At 41.7% G+C, this 19,259-nt stretch overlaps 1 protein-coding gene across 4 annotated transcripts in view; it reads right to left on the reverse strand.

Annotated features, from left to right (window-relative positions):
- cdh23 (cadherin-related 23) overlaps window positions 1–19,259 on the reverse strand; it is a 1,160,360-nt gene that overhangs the window by 842,927 nt on the left and 298,174 nt on the right. For all 4 annotated transcript variants that reach the window (XM_063070587.1, XM_063070586.1, XM_063070590.1 and 1 more), the window contains exons 7-8: window positions 11,005–11,199; window positions 5,724–5,852 (exon numbers count right to left, since the gene is read on the reverse strand). In XM_063070587.1, coding sequence (XP_062926657.1) covers window positions 5,724–5,852; window positions 11,005–11,199 — 324 coding nt within the window. The remainder of the gene's footprint in view (window positions 1–5,723; window positions 5,853–11,004; window positions 11,200–19,259) is intronic.

Genomic DNA, 19,259 nt, shown 5'->3' on the forward strand with positions numbered 1-19,259 from the left:
GTTATAAGAAGTGTTTGCGAGTCTGGATGAGCACATGGTCAAAGAGTCGGAGAGCAGCAGAGATCACAGAGGGGGAGCAGTGAGAGGGGGTCTCACTGAACTCCCATCAAAGAGAAGATTTAAACTTCTTCAGGGTAGACATAAGTTTAAGAGACTTCACAGTGGAGCAACAAATCATAAACACAAGACTAAATGCTGGAGATACTTGTTTGTTACACTAATTCTGAACAGTTTACAACAAATCATAGACTCAAGAAATTCTGTTAAAAGCAATGTATCAACAGGAAAGCTCTTATTTAGTTTGAGATTATACAAAAATAACTATGTCATTTATATATTCGAGGTATCCAATGATACTAGGTAGCACTGGAAGTTTTACAAGCTTCCACATGTGGCAGCAAGTTACAATAACAGTACAACATATCTACATGAATAGCTTACAATGTGAGAAGCTAAAGCCAGCAGGGTGCGCATTTAATGCTTAAGCAAGGAAAATAACATTTGACAAACTTACTGGAAGGTGTGACTAGCAGAATGGATAAAGGAAAACCAATAAATATGGTACATTTAGATTCGAAAAATAAATTTAAGTTAACACACCAACATTTGTTTTTTTTTGAAGGGGTCATGGATTGAGTTAATGCATTAAATATGGTCTGTGGATTGATTACTGAAGGAAAAACAATAGGCAGGGTACAATCAGGTTGACAATCTGTAAGTAATGGGCAGCTGAGTACCCCTTATCTAAAAGACTGGGGGCTGGAAATGCTTCGAATTTCAGATTTTGGAAAATGTAATGAGATAGCTTGGGATTGCCAGCATTTTAACTCTGAATTTATGTGCCACTGGTATGCAGTCTTTGTCTTGCACTTGTTCATCACACTTATGTACTTAACAGCAAAGATTATTGTATACCAGTAATATAATGGAAACATAGTGAGTACGAGGTAACAAAAACAGCACTGCAGCATTGAAAGACTCCTTGAATCAGCTGTTGAACAGAAACAACAGGCTTTCAGTCTCCACCTACAATACTGTGTTTTGATTAAAAGGTTACAGAATATCGTATTTGTATTTTATCTTTTTTAATGTTTTGTGTAAGGTTAAAATTAATCAACATTTTAGACTTGTGGTGTTAGATTTTCATCAGCAATGATGTTGGCAAACTCATAAATGAGCTAATCTGCTGCTTCATGATCAGCAGATGCTTTATCATCACAAATCTTTAAATTTCTGCAACCATCCTGCTGAATATTCACAATTATCTTCAATTTTGAGTTTGTCCTGATGGATCATTGCTGGTTTCATGGTCACCATTCCGTTAAATAGCTTATGTTCATCCGATGCTGATGAATCCATTCTTCCAATACACAATCAAGATATTTATTTTTCACTATGCAGTTTTTCTATTTTTCATTAGCTTCTGTTCATTATAAAGTGCCTATTAAAGGTATGAAGCCCCCCTTGGAAGTTTTCATGTTTTATTGTTTTAGAAACATTGAATCACAGTGGATTTAATTTGGGTTTTTTGACACTGATCAACAGAAAAAGACTCTTTTGTTTCAAAGTGAAAACAGATATCTAAAAGTGATCTAAATTAATTAGAAATATAAAACACAAAATAATTGATTACATAAGTATTCACCCTCTTCAAACGCACCTTTGGCAGCAATTATAGTGTTGAGTCTGTGGGATATGTCTCGATCAGCTTTGCACATCTGGACACTGCAATTTTTCCCATTCTTCTTTACAAAACTGCTCAAGCTCTGTCAGATTCCATGGGGATCATGAGTGAACAACCCTTTTCAAGTCCAGCCACAAATCCTGTATGGGATTGAGATCTAGACTCTGACATGACCACTCCACGAATTAACTTTGTTGTTTTTAAGCCATTCCTGTGTAGTGTTGACTTTGTGTTTCAGGTCATTGTCTTGCTGGAAATCAAATCTTCTTCCAAGTTGCAGTTCTCTTGAAGACTGCATCAGCTTTTCCTCCAGGACGTCTCTGTATTTTGCTGCATTCATTTTACCCTCTACCTTCACAAGCCTTCCAGGGCCTGCTGCAGTGAAGTATCCCCACAGCATGATGTAGCCACCACTATGCTTCACGGTAGGGATGGTGCATTTTTGCTGATGTGTGGTGTTTGGTTAACAGCGTTTAGCCTGATGGCCAAAAAGCTCAATTTTGATTTCATCAGACCACAGAACCTTCTTCCAGCTGACTTCAGAATCTCCCACATGCCTTCTGACAAACTCTAGCCGAGATTTCATGAGTTTTTTTCAACAGTGGCTTTTTCTTTGCCAATCTCCCATAAAGCTGTGACTGGTGAAGCATCTGGACAACAGTTATTGTATGTGCAATCTCTCCCATTCCAGCCACCGAAGCTTGTAACTCCTCCAGAGTTGTCGTAGGTCTCTCGGTAGCCTCCCTCAATAGTCCCCTTCTTGCTGTCATTCAGTATTTGCGGACACCTGTTCTAGGCAGATTTACAGTTGTGCCATATTCTTTCAAATTCTTGATGACGGACTCAACTGTAGTCCAAGGGATGTTCAATGTCTTGGAGATTTTCTTGTAACCATATCCTGCCTTGTGCTTTCCAATAACCTTTCTGTGAAGTTGCTTGCAGCGTACTTTTGTCTTCATGGTGTAGTTTTTGCCAGGATACTGACTCACCAGCAGTTGGACCTTCCAAATTTTTACTACAATCAATTGAAACACTTTGACTGCACACATATACAGATCTCCATTTAACTAATTATGTGACTTATAAAACAAATTGGCTGCACTAGTGATGATGTGGTGCATTATATTAAAGGGGGTGGGGGTTAAAATTGACACGCAGACAACAGGAATTCTGCAGATGCTGGAAATTCAAGCAACACACATCAAAGTTGCTGGTGAACGCAGCAGGCCAGGCAGCATCTGTAGGAAGAGGTGCAGTCGATGGTTCAGGCCGAGACCCTTCGTCAGGACTAACTGAAGGAAGAGTGAGTAAGAGATCTGAAAGTTGGAGGGGAAGAGGGAGATCCAAAATGATAGGAGAAGACAGGAGGGGGAGGGATAGAGCCAAGAGCTGGACAGGTGATAGGCAAAAGGGGATACGAGAGGATCATGGGACAGGAGGTCCGGGAAGAAAGACAAGTGGGGGGGGACCCAGAGGATGGGCAAGAGGTATATTCAGAGGGACAGAGGGAGAAAAAGGAGAGTGAGAGAAAGAATGTGTGCATAAAAATGAGTAACAGATGGGGTACGAGGGGGAGGTGGGGCCTTAGCGGAAGTTAGAGAAGTCGATGTTCATGCCATCAGGTTGGAGGCTACCCAGACGGAATATAAGGTGTTGTTCCTCCAACCTGAGTGTGGCTTCATCTTTACAGTAGAGGAGGCCGTGGATAGACATGTCAGAATGGGAATGGGATGTGGAATTGAAATGTGTGGCCACTGGGAGATCTTGCTTTCTCTGGTGGACAGAGCGTAGATGTTCAGCAAAGCGGTCTCCCAGTCTGCGTCGGGTCTCGCCAATATATAAAAGGCCACATCGGGAGCACCGGACGCAGTATATCACCCCAGTCGACTCACAGGTGAAGTGTTGCCTCACCTGGAAGGACTGTTTGGGGCCCTGAATGGTGGTATACTCTTGGCTCTATCCCTCCCTCTCCTGTCTTCTCCTATCATTTTGGATCTCCCCCTCCCCCTCCAACTTTCAAATCCCTTACTCACTCTTCCTTCAGTTAGTCCTGACGAAGGGTCTCGGCCTGAAACGTCGACTGCACCTCTTCCTACAGATGCTGCTTGGCCTGCTGCATTCACCAGCAACTTTGATGTGTGTTGTTAAAATTGACACAATTATTTTGTGTTTTTAATTTGCAATTAATTTAGATCACTTTGTAGAGACGTGTTTTCACTTTGGCATGTAAGCCTTTTTCTGTTGATCAGTGTCAAATAAGCTAAATTAAATATACTGGGATTCAATGTTGTAAATCAATAAAATATGAAAACTTCCAAGGGGTGAATGCTATTTATAGGCACTGTATATGTGAGCTCATTTTGCAGAACGGTCTGTGGTTGAGCAGAGACTTGCATGTCACTTGCGACCCTTCCTAGCACCCTGTAGAATTTTCTAATTGTGATGTCATGTCTTCAATCAAAAAAAAATTCGGATTTCAGAAGTTTTTGAATTTTGGACTTTCGGATGAGGGGTACTCTACCTGTCCCACAAGAATGACTGTTGGGACTTCTTCTGTTTACAATCTATGCTAATAATTTGAAGAGATCGGTTGTAACATATCCAAGTTTTCTGACCCCTTACGTGCAGCCTAATGCCAAGTCCCAGGAACGAGGTTTGCAAATCTAAATACACTACATTTACATTCCACCTATGTTCTATTCCTATTAAAAACAGGCCCACGTATGTGAATTTGAACTAATCCCACAAATGACAATGATTTTGCAGAGTAGATGGGAGTGGCAGAAGTTTGCCCTTTAAAATTAAGTGTCGTTAAAACTAGCTTTTCAGAACAAAAGCACACGTTGCTTATGAATATATTGATACCCCGGCCACTTGGCTCCTCAAGCCTACCTGACCTTTCAATATGATTGCAGAGCTGCCTCAGCACTTGGTCTCTACTCTGTGCCAAATACCTGCAGCTCTCAAACGTCCAATCCTTCAAAACTTTATCCAGCTCCGATTCAGAAATTCTAATGATCTGACATGAATAACTCCCTTGGGAAGAGAATTCCAGAGATTCCCTACTCCTCTGTAAGAAGAATTCTTTGTACCTCAGCTGTCACTTAATTGTTCCCTTATTTTAAAACTGTCTTGTCCTCCAAGACTCTCTTTGATTCTACTTCTAATGAAAACATTTCAATGTCATTCCCATTATGGTTGATGTTTCGGGCTGAGACCCTTCGGCAGGACTTGCGCTTCTCTCTCCCTTCCACCCCCCACCTTTTAAACCTACTCATCTTTTTTTTCCTCCAGGCCTGCCAAAGGGGCTCAGCCCAAAACTTCGACTGTACTTTTTTCCATAGATACTGCCTGGCCTGTTCCGAGTTCATCCAGCATTTTGTGCGAGTTGCTTTGATTTCCAGCATTTGCAGATTTTTTCTTGTTTGTCAATCCCATTAAGCCCCCTTAGGATCCTTATTCTTAATTCTGAATTCCAAAGAATTCCAGTTCAAAATTGCAAAGGATACGGACCCAATCTGTTTAGTCTCCCTTCACATGACTACCTACTCATCCCAGGAATTAGCCCAGTGAATCTGCTTCAGACTGCCTCAAGACTGCTATATCCTTTCTTGGGAAGGGGACCTACAAGCGTGTGTACTACTTTACACGTGGCCTTGCCAAGACCTTATACAACACCTCCTTATTTATTAGCTCCAAACCCTTTGAATTAATGGCCAACAGGCTACTAGCTCCCTCTTATCTCCTTGTTGCACCTGCCTGCCTGTGGTTCATGTACATTCATCACTAGATCCCTCAGCATTCATTTGTGGTCTCACTCCATTGAGATAATCACCTCCCTTTTAATTTCTCTTCCCAGTGCATGCCCTCATACTCTTCCACGCTGAACTCCATTTGCCATATTTCCATGCATCAACTCAATTTATCCCATTGCAAGGTCACAATGTTCTCATCACAACTTGCCCTTCCAACCCCTCACTCAACCTCCATTTCTGTCTTGATAGCAGTCAAGGAGCAATATCAAAACACTCTTACTCACAGGAGGGGAGTTTTCATGTATGTTTGTACTGTAAGGAAGGTTGATGAAAATTGGGTCCATGTCCTGGATGTCTGTTATGGTGATAGCGAGGTTGGCCAATGTAGACAAGGGGTGGTCTTTGTCCTGGTCCTGCAATAAATAGGAATAAACTTACATTCATCTGAATTTATTTCATTGCATTAGTTGTTTTAATCTCGCAATTGTTCAATTTGTAAGACACAGGAGCAGAAGTAAACCATTCGATACAGTGTGTCTGCTCCACCATCTTATAACGGTCCCCTCCAACTTTTTCCCTATAAGCCTCAACCTCTTCACCAATCAAGAACCTATCGATCCCTGTCTTAAATACACCTAATAACTTGGCCTCCACAGCCCCCATGACAACGGATTCTACAGAATCTTTAGCTGAAGAATCTTATCCTCTTCTCAGCTTTAAAGGATGTTCCTTACTTCTGAAGCTATGCCCTTGGATCCTAGACTCTCCTACTTTCCACATCCACTTTATTCAGGCCTTTCAGTAGCCAGTAAGTTTCAATGAGATCCTCCCCCTTATCCTTCTGAAGACCATGGAATACAAGCCCACAGCCATCAAACATTCTCTGTACGTTAAACTTTTCATTTCTGAGACCATTCTTGTGGTTGTCATTGGACCTCCTGCAAGGCCAGCACTTCCTTCCTTAGATCTGGTGCCAAAAATAAAAATAACACATTCTGCACATTCTCCCTGTGATCACATGTGTTTGCTCCAGAAACTCCAGCCTCCCTTCACATCCCAAAGGTGTGCTGGTTGGTAGGTTAATTGGCCATTGTAAATTGCCCTTAGTTGGTATCTAAATGGTAGAATGTTGATTGATCATGTGGAAAGAACAAAATAGAACAGAAATGAGGCAGAATTTCTTCAGCCAGAGGGTGGTGGATATGTCGAATTCATTGCCCTGGATGGCAAGTCATTGGGTATATTTAACGTGAAGGCTGATAGGTTCTGCATCAAAGGTCACAGAGAGAAGGCAGTGAAAAGGGGTTGGGTGGGTTAATATCAGCCATGATGAATATCTTAGGATAAGTGTAAATGGATACTTGCTGACTGGCATGGAATTAATGGGCTAGAGGGTTTGTTTCCATGCTTTGAGTCACAGACTATGACGGTAAAATATTCTATGATGTCCAGAGGCACTGAAACTCAATACCTAACTCCAAATCATGCTTTTACAAAAATGTTAATAAATTTCTCTTTGGTTTCTGAAGTGCACTTGCTCATTTGCAGGTGAAATCTAGATCGTCAGAAAGAAGTTACTCTACTTCCTTTCATGCAAAGCTAAAAACATCATTCAAGTCAAAATGTAACATGTGTACGATGATGACAGTCTGCAGACATGAAGTCCAGCTGCATGCTTGGGTAGATACTAAGGAATGGGCTGTGGTTCTTTGAGAGACATGCTAGTCTATTAGGCTGTGGGCAGCTGTAAAATGATTCACAAGGATCCTCTAAATCCTATTGTTTGTACTTTTAATCTTCATTGGTTGACCATTCCCAAAATGAGAGACTCACAGGGGCCATGATAAGCAACTGTTTGCTTTACACAAATTTATCAGGCAATAAACCATCACTTATCAAATGACTTAATAAGCTTGAATTCAGTCTGTTTAACTTCTCAGATTTCTATTTCACTGATCTCAACCAATGTGTTCAGTAAATGCACATTTACCCTTGTTTCCCAGGTACAAAGTAGGCATCTACTTCTCCGATGCCACGGTAGTGTAATGGTTAGCGTAATACTTTACAGATCGAGCGAACTCCGATCAGTGTTCAATTCCTGCTGCTGTCTGTAAGGAATTTGTGCATCTCCCTGTGGTGATGCAGTTTGCTCTGGCAGCTCCAGTATCCTCCCACATTCCAAAAACGTACGGTTAGCATTAGGGTTCCCAAGCGGTCACTGGGAGATGTATAAATTCCTTACAGATAGCAGGAAAAACTGAAACCCGATTTTAAAGCTGGTGCTGTAATAGATTAATAATCCCAAACAACGCCCAGAAGGCATAACCAGTGGAAGTTTTCTATGCCTAAATTGGCTGGCAAGTTTCCTGCAATAAAACAATGAGCATATGTGAAAAAGTACTTCACATTCTATAGCTCACATTTGGTCTTTGCTGTGTGTGGCTTTTCATGGATTCTATTGTATTTCTTTGTTTTGTGGCAGCCTGCAAGAAGATCAATCTCAAGGTTGTGCATACTTTGATAATAAATTTGAATTTTGAATTTTGAAGCTACGTTGCAATGTCCTATGGAGTGAAAGGCACTATACACCCAGTGGCCACTTTATTAGATACACCTGTAGACCTATCTAATAAGCCAAACGTGTAGCAGCAACTCAATACATAAAAGCATGCAGACACGGTCAGAAGGTTCAATTGATGTTCAGACCAAACATCAGAATGGGGAAGAAATGTGATCTAAGTGACTGACTGTTGAATGATTGTTGGTGGCAGACTGGGTGGTTTGAGGATTTCAGAAACTGCAGTTCTCCTGGGATTTTCCCTCACAGTGGTCTCTTGAGTTTACAGAAAACGAGAAAACGGTGCAAAAAATACAATAGATTCAGTGAACAGCAGTCCTGTGGATGGAAACGGGTTGTTAATGAGAGGGGTCAGAGGAGAATGGGCAGGCTGGTTCAAGCTGACAGGAAGGGTTCAGTAAGTCAAATAACCAGGCATTACAATAATGGTGTGCAAAAGAGCATCTCTGGGTGCACAACACATTGAATCTTGAAGTGCATGAGCTACAGCAGAAGACCACACCTGCTTCTAATAAAGTGGCCAGTGAGTGCATCTCAAAAAGCACTTCACATTATAAGCTATGTTGCAACATCCTAAAGTTGTGAAAGACAGAATATATATTCAAGTCTTTCAGAAGCACAGAGGTCAAATTTAGCCACAGCAGATGAACATTCCAAATGCATCGTGTCAAATGGCATCTCTTTTCTCTGGTGCCGGAAGTCATTATTAATTGCAAATTAAATTTTAAATAAATGAATAATAAATGCCATGAACTTCTAGGTTATTTGTCACCACCTCTGATTAATATGCTAACACTGATAAAGACTACAATGGAATTGCCTGCCATCACACTCTGTTGCATGAGAAACAAATCCAGTCAAATTAATTTTAATGCTGATTAGTTTATGTATGATTTTCCCTATTGATTTTCCTTTGAGCAGTTTGTATACTACCACATTCAACAGATTTTCTCCCACTAAAATGTTTACGCCTACATCTCTCTCCTTTCCTCCAGAAAATTACAGTCTTGAGAAGTGCACTATTTGTCATATTTCTCATCTTCAAAGTCTCGTCTAAACCTTCACCAACAATTGCAGAAGCATCTAAATCTGTCATTCAGTGCCTTTATCTTCTCTGTATGCAGCACTGTTGCATTGGAAAGCAAATGTTTATGGGTTTGCTCCACTCCAGAGATTTGAGCATAAAAGACTCAAATGCAGCTTCGGGGGATGGATGCTGTGTCAGAGGTCTTGCAAATGATTTTTAAACCAAAACCAGACCTATTCTCACAAGAATTCCTATGAAGGCCCCATGGCATTTTTGGGCCAGGAAAGAAAGGAGTTCCCAACCAATTGTTAAACATTCATGTCACTGAAATATGTAATCCGATCATTATCAACAGCTAACTTTCAGTAAAATCTGGGAGCCTAGTCTGTATAAATTATCACCTATGCTTCCAATTTCCCAACAAGGAAAACACTTTAAAGGCTGAAAGCACTTTGAGACATCATGATGCAGTGAAGCCTTTGTATAAGTGTAGATTATTTAAAATCTACACACATGTAGATCCTTGGTATAAAAGCTTAACAGAATACCATGCTCTCAGAGTGAAAAGAGGTCAAAGGTACGCTCTAGCTGTGCAAAGCCCAGATTAAACCACATTGGAGCTACTCCAAGCATTTCTGAGCACCACATCTTAGGAGGAAGAATGATTCAGCCTTGGAGAGAAGACATTGATTTATCAGATTCAGAACTGAATCCACTGTTAATTTACTATGAGACAATACATGAACCAGGATTTTATTCTTTTTAATTTAGAAAGTTAAAGAAGATTTTACTGAAAATTTCAACATATTTGGGCAGACAGAGAAATTCACACTGTAGGTTGTACAGTCTAGGACTTCGAGACAGACTCAAAATGGATGCAATATTTTCAGGAATGGTTGGGAATCATTTGACACAATTGAGAGTATAGAAGTGGGAGAATAGTAACCAAGACTCATTGTTTGACAAACAAAGAAGGGGTATACCATAGAAGCACAAGAGACTGCAGATGCTGAAAAGTGAAGCAACAAACAATTTGCAAGAGGAATTCTGTGGGTCAAAGTGCCTCTGTGGGAGTAATTCCCGCACCACTCATGATCCAGGGATTGGACCCAAAACACTGACAATGCTTTTCCATTCTCACCACCAGCACCCAGGGCACTTCCCCAAACCCCCAACAGGTGCTGCTTGACTTGCTGGATTCCTCCAGCAGATTGCTTTTATTGCTAAGAGATAGACCAGGGATGAGGCCATTTTTTTTCAAAGTTCAAAGTAAATTTATTATCAAAGTACATATATGTCAACATACACTATCCGAGATTCACTTTCTTGCAGGTATTCACAAAGGAGCACAATAAAATCAATGAACAATGGACAAACAACCAATGTGCAAAAGACAACAATTTGTGCAATTACCAAAAAAATACTAAATAATATTGAGAACATGAGTTGCAGAGTCCTTGAAAGTGAGTCCATAGGTTGTGGAATCAGTACCGTGTGGGAGTGAGTGAAGTTATCCACTTTGATGCAAGAGCCTGATAGTTGAAGGGTAACAACATCTACCCCTCCTCAGGAATTTGCAAAGACTGGTGCTTCCTCTGTCCTTTGAGGAAAAGAGTTCCAAAGATTCTTAGATGACTGGCTTTAATTCAGTCATAAAATGCCTCCCTATTTATTTTCATAAAGAGAGCCCTAGTCATAGATTCATCCCTCTCTCCACATCCACCCTGTCAAGATCTTCAGGATTGTTTCAATTATATCCTCCTTACTTTAAACTCCAAAATAAATGTAGCCTGTCCAACCTACACTACCACCAGAACCCCTCATTTCAGGTATCGTTGTTTATGACTCTATGTCCCATATATTGGAAATTAAATACAAAATTTCATCTGCCTCCCACTGCTCAAGGGATCTGCCCCCAGTTCTCTAATATGCTTCACTAAGAGTGATGATGAAATCATACCGTTGCATTGACTTGCAGCTGATAGGCTTGAGTAGTCTCATAATCCAGTGGTCTTTGAACAGTCACCACTCCTCTGGCTCCATCAATGGCGAAAAAGCGCGATGGAGGCTGGAATGAATACAGCACACTACCCCCAGTTCCCTGATCGCGGTCCGTGGCATTCACTATGAAAATTGGCGTCCCTGCTGGTGTGTTCTGCAAGGAAGAAAAAGGAAATACTTAACACAAATATCAAAAAAACACAGAACTGAGATACCTCTGCATCCATTTTGATGCATAATCAAACTGGTCAAAACTGCAGATACTGGACGCCTGAAATAAAACATGATGCTGCAAATATTCAGCAAGCCAGGCAGCATACCTGGAGAGAGGAAGAGTTAATGTTTCATGACAATTAACTTACATTCATTTTGTTACCATCAACCAGTTAGTCCAGAGGGTCTGCTTTTCTGTGCTGTATAGTTCCTCAATTCTGCGATTCCCTAAATAAAACATTGACTTCTCAAACTTCCGCTAATGCCCCACCTCCCCCTTGTACCCATCCGATATTTATTTATTTATATACACACATTCTTTTTCTCTCTCTCCCTTTTCTCCCTCTGTCCCTCTCACAATACCCCTTGCCCATCCTCTGGGCTTTCCCCCCCTCCCCTTTTTCTTTCTCCCTAGGCCTCCTGTCCCATGATCCTCTCATATCCCTTTTTGCCAATCAACTGTCCAGCTCTTGGCTCCATCACTCCCCCTCCTGTCTTCTCCTATCATTTCAGATCTCCCCCTTCCCCTCCCACTTTCAAATCTCTTACTAGCTCTTCTTCCAGTTAGTCCTGACGAAGGGTCTCGGCCCGAAACATTGACTGTACCTCCTCCTAGAGATGCTGCCTGGCCTGCTGCATTCACCAGCAACTTTTATGTGAGTTGCTTGAAATTCCAGCATCTGCAGATTTCCTCGTATCTGAACCATTAACTGTTTAGTCATAGTCATAGTCATACTTTATTGATCCCGGGGGAAATTGGTTTTCGCTGCAGTTGCACCATAAATAATTAAATAGTAATAAAACCATAAACAATTAAATAGTAATATGTAAATTATGCCAGGAAATAAGTCCAGGACCAGCCTTTTAGTTCAGGGTGTCTAACCCTCCAAGGGAGGAGTTGTAAAGTTTGATGGCCACAGGCAGGAATGACTTCCTATGACACTCTGTGTTGCATCTCGGTGGCATGAGTCTCTGGCTGAATGTACTCCTGTGCCCAACCAGTACATCATGTAGTGGATGGGAGACATTGTCCAAGATGGCATGCAACTTGGACGGCATCCTCTTTTCAGACACCACCATCAAAGAGTCCAGTTCCATCCCCACAACATCACTGGCCTTACAAACGAGTCTGTTGATTTTGTTGATGTCTGCTACCCTCAACCTGCTGCCCCAGCGCACGACAGCAAACATGATCGCACTGGCCACCACAGACTCGTAGAACATCCTCAGCATCGTCCGGCAGATGTTAAAGGACCTCAGTCTCCTCAGGAAATAGAGACAGCTCTGACCCTTCTTGTAGACAGCCTCAGTATTCTTTGACCAGTCCAGTTTATTGTCAATTCATATCCCCAGGTATCTGTAATCCTCCACCATGTCCACACTGACCCCCTGGATGGAAACAGGGGTCACCGGTACCTTAGCTCTCCTCAGGTCTACCACCAGCTCCTTAGTCTTTTTCACATTAAGCTGTAGGTAATTCTGCTCACACCATGTGACAAAGTTTCCTACAGTAGCCCTGTACTCAGCCTCATCTCCCTTGCTGATGCATCCAACTATGGCAGAGTCATCAGAAAACTTCTGAAGATGACAAGACTGTGCAGTAGTTGAAGTCCGAGGTGTAAATGGTGAAGAGAAAGGGAGACAAGATAGTCCCCTGTGGAGGCCCAGTGCTGCTGATCACTCTGTCGGAACACAGTGTTGCAAGTACACGTACTGTGGTCTGCCAGTCAGGTAATCTAGAATCTGCATCCGTATCTACACATGCTGCTTGATATGCTCAGTGCTTCCAGAGATTTGTCACATTTCCTAATTTATGCTGGTCAGCAGCCGGTTCCAAGCATTCTATTGCAGAAGGAATTTCAGAATAAAAATGTTAACTTAAGTGCTTGCCACATGCAACAATAAAACCATTTGACCAGCCATTGCTATAGCTGATCATTGGCTGAAGTTGTGCTAAAGTTTATTGCAGAGGTGACTCAGATGGTTGACCATTTTCTTGCCTCTATGAGATAAAGCTCTTTCAAATGTAAGTTGCAGCTAGTCAACTGCAGTACATCGAGTACAATGGGGGCAAAGGGCAGTGGAGAGGAGAGCAAGGTTCTGTTGAAGAGGGAGAGACCCGGTAGCATTACTTCACTTTCAGTCTCTAAATCAACCAAACTTCAACCCTTGATTTAGTGGGATTCCTTGAAATTCTCTCTTAGAACTGTTAATTCTCTTAGATATAGCTGATGTAATCAGTTCCATAAATCATACATAAGCTATTAATTAACCAAGCTGGATAATCCTGCTAAAATACGACAACTTCATGAAACAAAGCTGCCAAAAGGAAGGAGCTATTCCAAGGGTAATCACATCAGAAGACTGGCATTGATTGACTGCCTCACGTTAAACGTCCTCCCCCAAAGCAACTTTTGTCACTGAAGATTGGTTCTCGAGTAACAGTTACACACCTGCAAAACTGGGCTGAGAAATGGCAGGTGGAGTTCAACCCAGATAAATATGAAGTGGTTCATTTTGGTAGGTCAAATATGATGGCAGAATATAGTATTAATGGTAAGACTCTTGGCAGTGTGGAGGATCAGAGGGATCTTGGGGTCTGAGTCCATAGGACGTTCAAAGTAGCTGCGCAGGCTGACTCTGTGGTTAAGAAGGCATACGGCGTATTGACCTTCATCAATCATGGAATTGATTTTAGGAGCCAAGAGGCAATGTTGCAGCTCTATAGGACCCTGGTCAGACCCCACTTGGAGAACTGTGCTCAGTTCTGGTCGCCTCACCTCTGGAAGGATGTGGAAACCACAGAAAGGGTGCAGAGGAGATTTACAAGGATGTTGCCTGGACTGGGGAGCATGCTTTTTCTCCTTGGAGTGACGGAGGATGAGAGGTGACCTGATAGAGGTGTATAGGATGATGAGAGGCACTGATCATGTGGATAGTCAGAGGCTTTTTCCCACGGCTAAAATGGCTGCCACAAGAGGGCACAGGTTCAAGGTGTTTGGGAGTAGGTACAGAGGAGATGTTAAGGGTAAGTTTTTTTACGCAGAGGGTGGTGAGTGCGTGGAATGGCTGCCGGCAGCGGTGGTGGAGGCGGATACAGTAGGGTCTTTTAAGAGACTTTTGGATAGGTACATGGAGCTTAGAAGAATAGAGGGCTATGGGTAACCCTAGTAATTTCTAAGGTAGGGACATGTTCTGGACAACTTTGTGGACCGAAAGGCCTGTATTGTGCTGTAAGTTTTCTATGTTTCTATGTAACCCTTGTATAATGGAAAATAAACAAACTTCTGATGCTAAAAACAAGAAATAAAAAATGAGAAAATGCTGTAAAATATTCAACAGGTCAGATAGTATTGGTGGAAAGAGATACAAAGTTAATCTTTCAAATCAAGTCCATCTATGAGAATTAGATCACAAACAAGAGAAAGTCTGCAGATTCTGGAAATCTGAGCAACACACACAAAATACTGGAGGAATTCAGCAGGCCAGGCAGATCTATGGAAAAAAGTACAGTTGGCATTTCGGACCAAAACCATTCGGCAGGACTGGGGACTCTGGTTGAAGGCATTGACAGAAAATATGAACTCTGTTTTTCCCCACAGATGCTACAGAGTATTTCCATTTTTATTTCAGATTTTCATCATCTGAAGTTTTATTTTCATTTTTTTTTCTGTGCAGCTGCCCACTCATCACTGCCTCGGTACATGTCGCTTGCACCTCTTGCAGCCTTCATCCACTAGCTGGTTGAGAGCAAAGGCACCCAGATCAACAACTGCAAACTGGAACCTCAATAGATGGGAGGCCATTGGGCCCAATGAGTTAATCCTGCAATCCCACTTTTTCCTTTGTAACCTATTCTGTCTCACACTAGTCAACTCATCCTGAATACTTTATCACCCAGCTCGTGGCCAATCAACCTATCTTTGTGATGCTGGAGGAAAGAGGAGCATCCAAGGGAAACCCAAGTAATCACAGGAAGAATGTACAAATTCCACACAGGCAGCACCTGAATTCAGGATTGACTCAGGTCACAAGAGCTGTGGCACAGCAGCACTACCTGCTGCACTGCAATGCCACCCCACTGGAAAACAATTTATTGGCTTTTCTACCTGGGCTGCAACTTCTTATCTGGATTATTCTATACAATACTGAATACACATTGTATCTGACAGGGGGAACTGAATCCCAGGGAATTCTGTGCTCCAGCAGGTGAGTCAGCAACTAGTGGGCATTGATTTATATAACAGGGAAAAGAACCAGATGCTTCATTAGGATTAATTTTGAAGTAGCATGGGACAATCTGGGATTCAGTTCAGGTTTGCAAGCAGAAACTTACAAAAGAGATGCAAATCAATGCAGATAGAGGTGTCTAAGATGATAAGAGGCATAGTTAGGGTGGACAAGCAGCGCTTTCTTCCTCATGGCAGAAATGGCTAACACAAGAGTACATAATTTTGAGGTTGTTGCAAGGTATATTGGAAGCGTCAAAGGTAATTTCTTTTTGCAGAGTCGTGAGTGCAGAGAATATACTGCGAGTGGTGGTGGCACAGGTTGATACATCAGGGATATTTAACAGACGCTTAGATGGGCACATAGATAAAAGATAAATGGAAAACTATGTGGGAAGGAAGGGTCGGATTGATCCTGGAGTGGTTAAAAGCTCAGCAAAACATCATGGTCTGGGGGGCCTGCCTTTTGACAGCTCTGATGAAATCAATGACTTCATCAGAGCTTTCAAAAGAGAACTGGAAGCACTTGCAAAAAGTACAGATTTGATGAATTCTTGGGCAGGGAAGGTAACTAGCTATACATATTTCTTCAAAGCAAAAGGAAAAAAGAGGCAAGCTAGAATGTAATAATGAAAAGGGTTGACCATTGACCTCAGAACGTGGGGTGGCGCACACACTTCTGAGGTCAAGAGGGTTCAGTGCTACAAGTTCGTATGAGTGAACATCGCCTATAGCCTATTATAGTCCAACCACAGCCAAGAAGGCACAGCAACATCTCTACTCCCCCAGGAGGATAAATAAATTTGGCATGACCCCCTTTGATCTTCACCAATTTATATCAATGCATAATATTAATCATCCCATCCGGATGCATCATGGCTTGGTATGGCAGCAGCTTTGTATGTGACCGCAAAAAACTGCAGTGAGTTATGAACACAGCTCAGCAAATCATGGAAAGCAGCCTCTCCTCGATGGGCTCTGTCTACACCACACTGCCTCAGTAAAACAGCCAACATCCTCAAAGACCCCACCCACCCTCTCTTCTCCCCCTTCCCATTAGGCAGAAGATTCAAAAACATGAACTCACTTACCACTGGACCCAAGGACAGCTTCAATTTTGCTGTTATAAATTAATGAATGGTCCCCTAGTACGATAAGATAGAGTCTTGACCTCATAGTCTACCTCATTGTCAGCCTGCAATGTACATTCTCTGCAACTGTAATACTTTATACTTGATCGACATCTCCACCCACTAACACACCCCACCACCATTATTGTATCATTTCCTGTCAGTCACCTGTTGTATAGACACTTCTGTGCCTATTACCACTTCATGTACATAACAATCTATGTATGTAAGCTATCCTATGCATTTATTTCTACTGTGTTTTTATCATTGTGTTCTTTATCTTATTGTTTTTTGGGCTGCATCAGATCTAGAGCAACAATTATTTTGTTCTCCTTTACATTTGTATACTGGAACATATTGAACAACACTGAATCTTAGACATAGACATAGACATAGAAAATAGGTGCAGGAGTATCTTGAATCGTATTCTACATTATTTCACTGTTTTCCCTTGTACTACATGAATGCACAACTGTAATGAAATCATCATTGTGGATGACATGCAGAACAAAGTGTTTCACTACACCTCACTACCTATGACAATAAAAATAAACCAATAAGTCAAATTACCATTGCCTCGTCTTTTACAATGTGATTACACAGAACAGCACAGCAAATTATGGGGCTTTCAGACTACAATATTGTGCCAACCTTTTAAACTACTCCAAGATCAATCTAACCCTTTGCTCCTGCCTCACCCTCTAATTTTCTTTCATACAGGTGCCCTTCCAAGAGTCTCTGAAATATCCCTAATGTGTCTGCCTCTGCCACCAACCCCACAAGTGCATCATAAACTCTTGGTACAAAAAACCTACCTTGGACATCCCCCTTATACTTTCCTCCAATCACCTTAAAATTATGCCCACTTGTATCAGACATTGCCATCCTGGGGGGGAAAAAGCACTGGCTGTCCACTCTACCTGTGTGTCTTATCATATTGTACAGTACACTGCTATCAAGTTGCCACTCACCCTCCTTTGCTCCAAAGACAGAAGTCCTAGGCTGCTCAACCTATCCTCATAAGACATACACTCTAATCCAGGCAGCATCCTGCTAAATCTCCTCTGGACCCTCTCTAAAACTTCTACATCCTTGCTATAATGAGTTGATCAAAAATGAATACAATATTCTAAGTGTGTTCTAACCATGTTTTTATAGAGCTGCAGCATTACCTCAGCTTTTGAACTCAATCCTCTGACTAACGAAGGCCAACACACCATATACCTTTTTAATCACGCTATCAACTTCACCTGGCTACTTTGGGGGATCTATAGATGTGAATCCCAAGATCCCTCTGTTCCTTCACACTGCTGAGAATCCTGCCATTAATCTTGGACTCTGCCTTCAAGTTTGACTATCACTTCACCTTCTCTGGATTGAACTCCATCTGCCACTTCTCAGCTCAGCCCTGCATGCTATCAATGACCCTTTGTAACCTGTGATAACCTTCTACATTATCCACAACACCACCAACCTTTGTGTTGTCTGCAAACTTATTAACCCACCCTTCCGCTCCTCATCTAAGACATTTATGAAAATCACAAAGAGCAGGGGTCCCAGAACAGATCCCTGCGGAAAACCACTAGTCACAGAACACCGGACAGAATATTGCTCCATCTACTATCACCCTTCTGTGAGTAAGCCAGTTCTGAACCCACATCACCAAGTTCCATGGATCCCATGTCTCCTGACTTTCTGAATGAGCATGGGAAACCTTGTCAAATAGCTTACTAAAATCCATATACACCATAGCTAACTTCATCGATTTGTTTTGGCACTGAAGAAATCTACAAGTCTCCAGTTTCAAAGTCTAATCAATTTGTGCAAAGCCAGACAAGTTTTATCTTAGAACAGGAACACAAGATCTGGAAGCATGGATCACAATAAAACTATTTCAGAAACAAGAGATAAATGCAATCACTCGGAACAAATAGTTTGAGAAGATCAGATGGCTTTAAAATCTTTCCACTCTTGGTGTTGCATGTTGATTTTATACTCGATTTCATGATAATTATAGGCCTACTGGGCAATTCTAATGCACATAAATCATTCAGTGTTCTATTGCTTATACTTTGTTGTATTATTTATTTGAACCTTGTGCTGTATATTTTGGTTTTAGGTGGAGAAATTTTCAAGATCCTTAAAAGCTGCTATCTGCAATGTGCAGAGATCACAAAAGAACGACACTGTTAAAACTGGCCATGGAGAGATTAAAGTCAGAGCCCTAACAGCACAAAATATGGTGCTTGGTCCACCAAATCCACACTAATCATCAAATGTCCAGCCACACCAATCTGATGTTATTCTCCCCATATTCCCAACATCTTCCACATTTTACCTATGAGTTTACATGGCCAATTAACCCAGGGGCACGCACACCTTCAGCATGTGAGAGGTGGATGTGACTTGGGTGGTGTTAATCCCTAATGTGATTAAGGGAGAATATGTGAACTTGACACAGACTGTTGTAACGTTGATTCAGGTTCACTGATCTGGTGAGTGAGACAAAAAACACTGTCTGCAACTAGGTATATTAATCATTTATTTATATACTAAGACAAATACGCTGTGATGCTACAAAGAGCACTATACGAGGTCACTCTTACCCTCGAAATTAGGCTCTATAATGAGTCAACCTTTTG

Source organism: Mobula hypostoma, chromosome 18 (genome assembly GCF_963921235.1).
Source record: "Mobula hypostoma chromosome 18, sMobHyp1.1, whole genome shotgun sequence".
NCBI lineage: Eukaryota > Metazoa > Chordata > Chondrichthyes > Myliobatiformes > Myliobatidae > Mobula > Mobula hypostoma.